This window comes from Denticeps clupeoides, chromosome 20 (assembly GCF_900700375.1).
Source record: "Denticeps clupeoides chromosome 20, fDenClu1.1, whole genome shotgun sequence".
Taxonomy (NCBI): Eukaryota; Metazoa; Chordata; class Actinopteri; order Clupeiformes; family Denticipitidae; genus Denticeps; species Denticeps clupeoides.
The window spans coordinates 16,243,398-16,252,031 of NC_041726.1; the positions used below are offsets into that span (position 1 = coordinate 16,243,398).

General features: G+C 41.2%; 1 protein-coding gene and 1 non-coding gene across 2 annotated transcripts; one reads left to right on the forward strand and one right to left on the reverse strand.

Annotated features, from left to right (window-relative positions):
- The first annotated feature begins 3 nt into the window (after positions 1–3).
- On the forward strand, positions 4–114 carry trnal-caa (transfer RNA leucine (anticodon CAA)). The gene is made up of 2 exons: positions 4–41; positions 69–114. It is a non-coding gene; the product is annotated as a tRNA-Leu (tRNA).
- Positions 115–161: 47 nt separating this feature from the next.
- rubcnl (rubicon like autophagy enhancer) lies at positions 162–7,421 on the reverse strand. Its single transcript, XM_028963959.1, has 15 exons — positions 7,191–7,421; positions 6,515–6,613; positions 6,169–6,339; positions 5,117–5,485; positions 4,968–5,041; positions 4,338–4,491; positions 4,215–4,272; positions 3,955–4,090; positions 3,731–3,873; positions 3,592–3,656; positions 2,719–2,957; positions 2,521–2,582; positions 1,923–2,076; positions 683–773; positions 162–600 (listed from the first exon to the last, which is right to left on the reverse strand). Exons 3-15 carry the CDS (start codon positions 6,251–6,253, stop codon positions 500–502), a joined length of 1,731 nt encoding a protein of 576 aa, XP_028819792.1. The 5' UTR covers positions 6,254–6,339; positions 6,515–6,613; positions 7,191–7,421; the 3' UTR covers positions 162–499.
- Positions 7,422–8,634: the final 1,213 nt, after the last annotated feature.

Consider the following 8,634-nt stretch of genomic DNA (forward strand, 5'->3'; position numbering starts at 1 on the left):
TGTGTCAGGATGGCCGAGCGGTCTAAGGCGCCAGACTCAAGGTGAAAATCCTTCCACGTCGTTGGGTGTTCTGGTCTCCATATGGAGGCGTGGGTTCGAATCCCACTTCTGACATCACTTTTTACACACCTTTAAATAAATTACTATTACACTGAATGTCAATAAAATATCAACATAAAATAAGCAGGAGACGTACATTTATACATTTAGCAGGACACAGACAGTTTATTTGTCCTGAAACATAGGTATCTTCATAAAATAATGGAAAGTAAAAATTTTTTTTTTAAAAAATAAGTTGCAAAATAAAAATTTAAATCACCATAAAAAAATACAAAAGCACTATATGTGATTGTTTAATTAATGGAGGTCGTAAATCTACATACATGCAGTCTTATTGAGATATGAAGTTCTGATGTTTCATAAATCAATGTCTAGTCTAGCAATGTCCATATGTCTGCAGCCATGTGGAGGAAGTGAACTGTGTGTGAATGTGGGCATGCTACATGGAATTCATGTCCATCTGCTGGCGTGTGTAGATGCGTACACATCGTGGGCACTCCTTTCCTCTAAAACACTCACGGTGGAAACACGCCCTGCAGCCTGAACACACACAGAATTTACAGTAAGTTGCAGCGCCTGCATATCGGCGTGTACAGACGCCACGTTTGTGAGTGAGTCTTACCTGCACACCGAGAGCAAGCATCAGAATAAAACGGGAACAGCAAGTCTGGCCCTTGACAGAACTCACACACAAAGCCCTTAGCCATGCACAGCTACACACACACACACACACACACACACACACAATTAGATTTTACACAATAACTTTTACTTATTTAAATCATGGGAAAATGAAAAAATACTAGATCCAGGCTGGAGACAGTGGCATTGAGGTAGATGCTGAGGTTTACGTTGGGGGTGCGGAGGTGGACGGGATTAGGATTTGCTGTATATTGAATTCTGACATCTGTCCTGAATAAGTTTACAGAGTTGTGTCTGTCTGTGTCTGTTATTTTGTTGTTATTTTGATTTAGGGCCCTCAACCCTAAATCTTTTTTTTCTAAACCTTTTTGCCCTTTACCCTCTGACCCCCAGTAGGAGGGCGAGGTGTATGGATGTGGTGAGAGAGGACATGCATCTGGTTGGTGTGGAAGAGGAAGATGCAGAGGACATGGGGAAATGAAAACGGTTGATCCACTGTAGCAGAAAAAGATTTCAGAATACAAACATCCATTTTCAGATGGATCCTACACAGCTGCATTAAATACAGTAAATCCCAGCTGTTGTAAAACTTAATTATGAAATGAGTCTTAAATGATCTTGAATGTTAAAATATTTAGAAGTGGTTTATAACTGTATGATATTACAGTAAAATGAGGCCTGGAGTCTGGCTTTGTAGTGCCGGTTATTAATTATCTTTATTAACTTGATCAATTATTAAAAGGAGTTTGACAGTGAATGTTTAGAATGGTAAACCATTAATAAAAGCTACCTACAACCTACCTACTGTTATGTACATATTGCATTTTTACATTTACATTTTACAGCATTTATCAGACACCCTTATCCAGAGCGACTTACAATCAGAAGTTACAGGGACAGTCTCCCTGGAGCAACTTCGGGTTAAGTGTCTTGCTCAGGGAAACAATGGTAGTAAGTGGGATTTGAACCTGGGTCTTCTAGTTCATAGGCGAGTGTGTTACCCACTAGGCTACTACCACATTGCCAGATTATAAAAAAATGGTTAACAGTTAAGAATATTTATTCACAATTTCCATAAGTAGTAAAAAAAATCTAATGCAATTAGTTACTTTTACTTTTTTTACAGTAATTACACTAGTTACTGTACATTTCTATAGTAATCTTCTCAACACATACAAAAATGTGTCAGCACACATTTTTGTAGAAAGAACCACACTCACCTCACAGTTTTCCACATGCATAGTGCCAGAGTAAAACAGTGTCCTGGCTGTGGCAGTCAGCTGACCCCGCTTCACTCTGACCAGGTCATCCATCGAGAAGAGGTCTAGCTCTTGGGTTAGGTGACTAGGAAGCTGCTCAAACTCCTGCAGGACACTAAGCACAGATATTTGTCAGTGTACTTCAAGCTATCTTGGTGTTCAGTATTGCATTAAGATGCGAACTACAGACAAAAAACAAATTCTTACATCTTCATGCGTTGCTTTGTCAAGTTCATTGAATTTCAACAAAATATTTCACATTTACATTACTGGTGAATTATATCTTATTGAGGTGGGAACTCCATGTAGCTGGATGCAGCTGTCTGATCACTCATTTACATCATTTACAGCACTTCAGTACAGTAGTTAATCAGTAGTTAAAGGGACAGTCCCCCTGGAGCAACTCAGGGTTAAGTGTCTTGCTCAGGGACACAATGGTAGTAAGTGGGGTTTGAACCTGGGTCTTCTGGTTCAAAGGAGAGTGTGTTACCCACTAGTCTACTACCACCCTACCACTCATAACTCATGAGTTTTAGTCTGAACGTGTGCAGCTATGTACCTCTTTGCAAATCTACAGGTGATTAACAGCTTTTTGAGACACATCAGTTGCTCCTGGAGCTCCTGAGGAAGGAAGATGGTCACAATCAGTATCATTCCGCATTCTGTACCATGTGTGCGTGTAGAAACGTAATTAGTTGATGTGAGGTATAAATAGTTAATGTGCTGGTCTCAGACCAGTATTTATTTGTGAACTCACTCTAAAGCGCTGCAGCTCTTTGGCTTGGCAGTAGATGCCCTTGGCCACGCTGGTAAGTTTGAAAAGCGGCTCATTCCAGATGTCATCCAGCAGCTGTTTGGAAAACAGGCAAACTGGCCGTCGGCCAAAGTCCCATTGCGTGAGGACACGTGCTGGGATCACTGCGTCTTCACCGCCATGGCAACATTCGCAGAAGTATTTCCCCAGATAGTCACAGTAGCGAAGCCTCTTCATGTACTCTGTTCGCAGCCCAAGAGGGTTTTATATGTGGTAAGGTTTAGGCATAAAGCATTTCACCAAAAATATAGATCAAAGCCTGATTGTATGGAGGGCTACAAGGGTCAAAGTTAAATAAATAAACACATGAACAATAAAATGTGTCATTAATTAATTCAATGTGACAGAAGTTATAAAACTGGAAATAAAAACATTATTAATTCATTAAATGTAACTGGGCAGGTCTGAATGCACCCAAATTAAATAAACTGTGCCATATTGAATTAATGAATGCTGTTTAAATTCCCATTTTCAATAACTCATGACATTATTAATGGAGAAAACTATTAATTTTTAATCAACTTAATTTTGGCAATCATAGGTTTTGGCACTCCTTAAGTTTGGAAGCACATTAATGTGGCGATTTGTAAGTTGCGGTGGTGCTAGCTTTTATGACGCCGCCCAGAACACCACACCAGAATAACTGACCCCATTTTATGCTGGTGAATACAATGGATGTAACAGCACTTCCCCCCCAATCATGTATCACAGACATGATCTTTATAAGATGCAGTGCAGGAAATGTTCTTGTGTTAATATGAGCATTTGCGGCATAATATAATTCCAAAAATCTGCCCCGTAACCACGCATACTCACTCGGCTCTATCTCTGTCCCACAACCTGCACAGAGGAAATTCTGAGCGGCAATGACATCACTGCGCCTGCAGGAAGAGAGCAGACCACACGCATTTTTACACAAACACCCCCCTCGCACTCGCTCATGGCATTTACACACCTGTGTGTTGGCTGGAGTGTGAAGATGATTTGGAATCTGGGTGGGGCCCAGATCAGGGTTCCCCTCATCCGGCTGCGCTGGCGAATCTCCTCGCACAGGTTGGAGCCATTTCCCATCATCAAAGAAAACAGCTCACTTGGGACCTGAGCAGCAGATATTGTAGCTGGAGATGTGTTGAAATTATACAATTTTTATCCTTCTTGGCATGCACTTATAAAACTCACATCCTCCAAAGTGGTGTTGAAGTCGTCATGGAAACCTATCTTCTGATTGTTGAGTGGGCAGCTCTGACTGAACTCTGACACCAGACACTGGGCTAATGCTTCTGCAGAGCAAAGTAGGGTGGGAACTGACGAGGTTCTGCAAAGGTGAACACCACAGAATATTTCCCATGATTCTCCTCTTTAATCAGTTGTTGATTATTTATTGAAGAATTGAGTTGGAGATGCTGAACCTTGCACCTGATAGCAATGTTGAATTTTACCTGCTGAGTGAGACCGGGGTCACCCTACTGACCCTGGCCTGAAGGTCGGGACTGTAATCTGAAATTTATATGGACAGTCATAGAATGCTCACTGCAACACATTCCTGTCACAATAGTATTTACCTGCATATCCACTGTCCCTGGATGGCGTGTGTGTTTCACAGAAACCGATGGTGTGGTCTCTCTCTGTGTGCAGCTTGTGGGCCACATACACATCCCACTTTACCTGCTCCATCATCTCAAGCAGCATGTCCACCACCACAAAATGAGCATTTTCCTACAAAACACACAACAACAATACATTTTATTTCTTATATAGCCCAAAATCACATACAGTATGTCTCAATGGGCTTTGACAAGCCCTACAGTTGACACCCCCCACACTTGACCCTTCTGCACACAAGGAAAAACTCCACAGAAAAAAAGAGAGAAGAGAGAAAAAAAAGAAAGGAAGAAACCTTGGGAAGGAGTGATACAGAGAGGGACCCCCTTCCAGGGTAGAGTTTGTGATGATTTGTCCAATAAAAAAAAAAAAATCCTACAGTTGTAGAGGTCCAGAGTGTAGTCCAGTGTCATGGTCTACATTACATGTCCATTATGATGTTACTGGTCCATTTGAAGATCCCTGAAGATGTAGTTGTTAAGGTGGTGGTGGTGGCTGTGGTGACCCTCTGGTTCATTTTATGCTGAGTCATTGATTAGCAATAGAAGGAAATAAATGTGTGACAGTAAGAGTAAAGGTAGAGAAATCACCTGGTCCAGATGTGCACTGCTCCTAAAGATCTCCTCATGCGCGTGTGCCCCATCATTTCTGTTCTTTCTAAAGTCTGGTAGACACACAGACAACCTCAGTGGACTGAAGAAGATCTGCCATACAGGGTTTAAGGTTAGACAGAACTCACCTGCGGTTTTGTGTGCTTTGTGTAGTAGGCGAACCAGAAAGGTAGACAGGGAGGAGTTCAGAGGTTCCACAGGGGACTCAGTGTATTTCATTTCCTGCGAGTGTGTGTGAGTGTGTGTGGGTGTGTGTGAGTGTTTGTCTGTGTGCGTGTTCTCCAACCGCATTCGGCGGGAAATGACCGGACTGCTCCGGGGGAGGTGGTACTGCTGCTCACACACATGACTTTCCTGCTTCAGTCCGCACAAGCACACAAACTCCTCCAGTCCTTCATCATCATCATCATCAGCTGCATCCTGCAGAACTTTCAGAGGCTCCAGCAGCCCAGAGGAATCGTGGGAGAGAGTGTCAGAGTCAGAGGTCCCAGACAGGCCTATGGATATGAGTGGATGAACGGAGTGATTCGTTTATCTGATCATGAGAACAGTTCACTGAATCTATTTTACGCATTTATCGGACGCCCTTATCCAGAGCCCAGGGACACGATGGTAGTAAGCGGGGTTTGAACCTGGGTCTTCTGGTTCATAGGCAAGTGTGTTTCCCACTAGGCTACCACCTCTCTATCATGCAGGGCCAGCTGAGGGTTTTTCATTTCTGTACACCACCTGATAACACTATGATAATTGATTTGACATCATTAGACGTAAAATATACATATACAAAATATACAAAAACATATCTTGTGATATATGATTGATTTTAATACGGACATTGCACTCGACACAGCCATGTCTCATGCGTGATGAGCCTCATTGATTTACTAGAATTATTTGTCAGTACAATGAAAATATACAAAAGCTTATTGTGATAGTGAACTGCCTTCTCAGTGAACATTTTGTGCAAAATGCAGTCATCTGTATGCATTTTGTGGATGAAACGTCAGGAAATGTGATGATGCCATTCCTAATCCTAAATAATATGATCCTGACAATAACTGCAATTTCCTTACAAAATTGTGAATAACTAAAACAATATTTCATAAAACTTTTCAATTGCAAATATTTTCAGACATATTTTAATTTAAAAATGTAATCTTGCTTTGTTTTTTGGGGTTACCTGTGAGCTTGACCATTGGCATTGACTGAAAACCTTCCATCCAGCTCACACTGCTGTTTCTCAGTCGTTCAACATTCAGATACATGAACAGTCACACCTAATTTACCAGTTGTTCATTCAACTTGGACTTTTCCTCAGACAGCACTTCAGACATGATTGATTGATCAGTGACTGAAAATTAGATCAGCAAGGAATCAATTAATTCAATGTGCAATGACTTCTCTTAGTGTAAATGCTACTGAAAAAGTGCAATGCACAGTATTATTGGTAAATTTCTGTACTACAATTATTAATGATTTAAAGGTTATTCTCAAAACAGCATTTCTTAGCAGAGAATATGACCAACCTTTCAGACGTTTCAGGGGACGAGACTTTTAACATGGCAGTTATTCTGTCCTGTAGTACTCAGTTCCTACTTCCTCAAACTGTGTGTTTCAGATGCAACCTAAAAAAAAACAATCTTCCTGTTATCAAGAGGTCTGGCCAGACACAACGATCACTATAAAAGACACACTTCATGCCCACACTGATATAACAGCCTGATTCTCCAGGATTTATAATTAAATGGAGAAGCAAGGTTCCATGTGCACAAGTGATGTCATGCTTTTGCACAGTATTAATTACATTTGTAATGGGTTTTATTTCTTGTACCCACGATATTGGGTTCTCTGGATGAGATGGATTCAGATGAATCAATTATATTCTTATTTAAAAAAATAAAATACATACATTTATTTCAATTGTAATGGTGTAAGGGACAGGGTTTTATAACCCAAACAATGAAGATTACAAACGTCCCAAACAAACAAGACGGCCATAGAAGAGGCCAACTGAACATACATAAATCAAAAAATCACAAACACTAGGACATCACTTAAATGTAACTAAACTAACCTCTCTCACAAAGTGACAAATGGAACATTTAAATTGGCTTGGCCAAACCAAATTACACAACAAGGGGAACACAATAAACACCACTTACAAAATACATTATAAACAGATAACAAAAGCCCAAATCCAACCTTAGAATCACCCCACGTGATGGTACAGCCAACACGGTCCATTTCAGGATATAGGATTCCTTGGCCTTTGCTTTGCCCACACAGGAAGTGTCACCAGAAGGGCCACCCCCAAACATCCCAGGTAACTGAAACAAAGAGAATATGATTAACTGTCATTATTGTCTGCACCTGGAGACACACCTGGGACCAATCTGGAGGGTGCTGTTATAAGAAGCTGTGGTTCTGGCCATCGATGGCTGTGACGTTTTTGTGAACTGACTTCCTTATATGTGTAGTTTTTTCAGTTCTGGCAATCGCCACACGCCTGTGGGTTAGTTTGTTTTCACTGTTTTCGGTCCTCATGCAGGTTTTGCTTCCTTCCCCTGTCAGCTCAGGGACGATTTATTTTCTTCCTAATTCTAATGTTCCAGTGTGTGCACACCATAGAAAACCACAAAATAACATGTTAAAGTAAACTCTTGTGGGTTGTATGGAATTATTTTAATAAACTGTAACTAATAAATAAAGTGCAGAGGGTGTTTGTGTGCTTCTGGTGGAGGCCATCACAAATGGTTTATTTCAATAAGGATGAAACTTTTTATTTCAGCAGTGACTTTTAAAGCAGGTGTTTACATGACATGGGTGACATCAGATCAATGATACACACACACACACACACACACACATTTGACTGTGATACTCATAAAGGCGTTAAAAAGCTTTAGAAAGGGGAAGGAGTTTTGATTTTCCTTTACGTGTGTACGATGATGGCATTTTCTGCCTGACTGGCTGCTGCCATCACTGATTAGTAAGCTGGTATGCGTGAGCGGTTATCCTGACCCTGCACTTTCACTCACAATCCACAGGCTCAGCTGACCCAGCTGTGTGTGCAAAGCTGACAGCAAGTGTAGGTCTGGACTAAAACCATTTTATAACATGCAGAGTCAGCAGCCAGATAGAACCAACTTTGCTCTACTAAAATATGCGCCACTAGGCTCAGCAAGAATATATGTTCTTTCTGGCACACATCACTTCCGTTTTTATACATCTGGGCCCCTGCAGCATCGTGCCTGTTTTAACACTGTGTGCAAGGGCTTTTCCTCCTTGTGCACAAAGACTCTCTGAATTGCTTGATTATGTACTGTTGATTAATTGATTATGCACAATTATCACATTGTTCCAGAACTGTTCCATAATTTGAAGGTGCAGGTTTCAACATTTGGTTTGTTTTCTATGATCTGTTGTGAATAATGTGGAAGATTTACACAAAGTTTCAGTTGTATGTGGAGATGAATGTGGTGAAGGAAAAGGTTTAAAATGGAGGCCGAAATGATTTTACATTGGCTTATTTACTGTCCACCTCTGCAGGAGTAAGAGCGCGTCCATCAGCTCCGCACACAGGTTGTGAAATCCCACTTTCAGCCAGCAGATGTCGCCATTCCCCGCACGTCGGGCTCCGCTCTGC

Excerpts from the sequence above, each read along its gene's own strand:
- rubcnl (XM_028963959.1), bottom strand. The coding sequence starts at position 6,253 with ATGTATCTGAATGTTGAACGACTGAGAAACAGCAGTGTGAGCTGGATG. Across the intron at positions 3,657-3,730 it reads ACACTCCAGCCAACACACAG|GCGCAGTGATGTCATTGCCG; the intron begins GTGTGTAAATGC and ends CTCTTCCTGCAG. Across the intron at positions 2,958-3,591 it reads TGGGACAGAGATAGAGCCGA|AGTACATGAAGAGGCTTCGC; the intron begins GTGAGTATGCGT and ends GGCTGCGAACAG.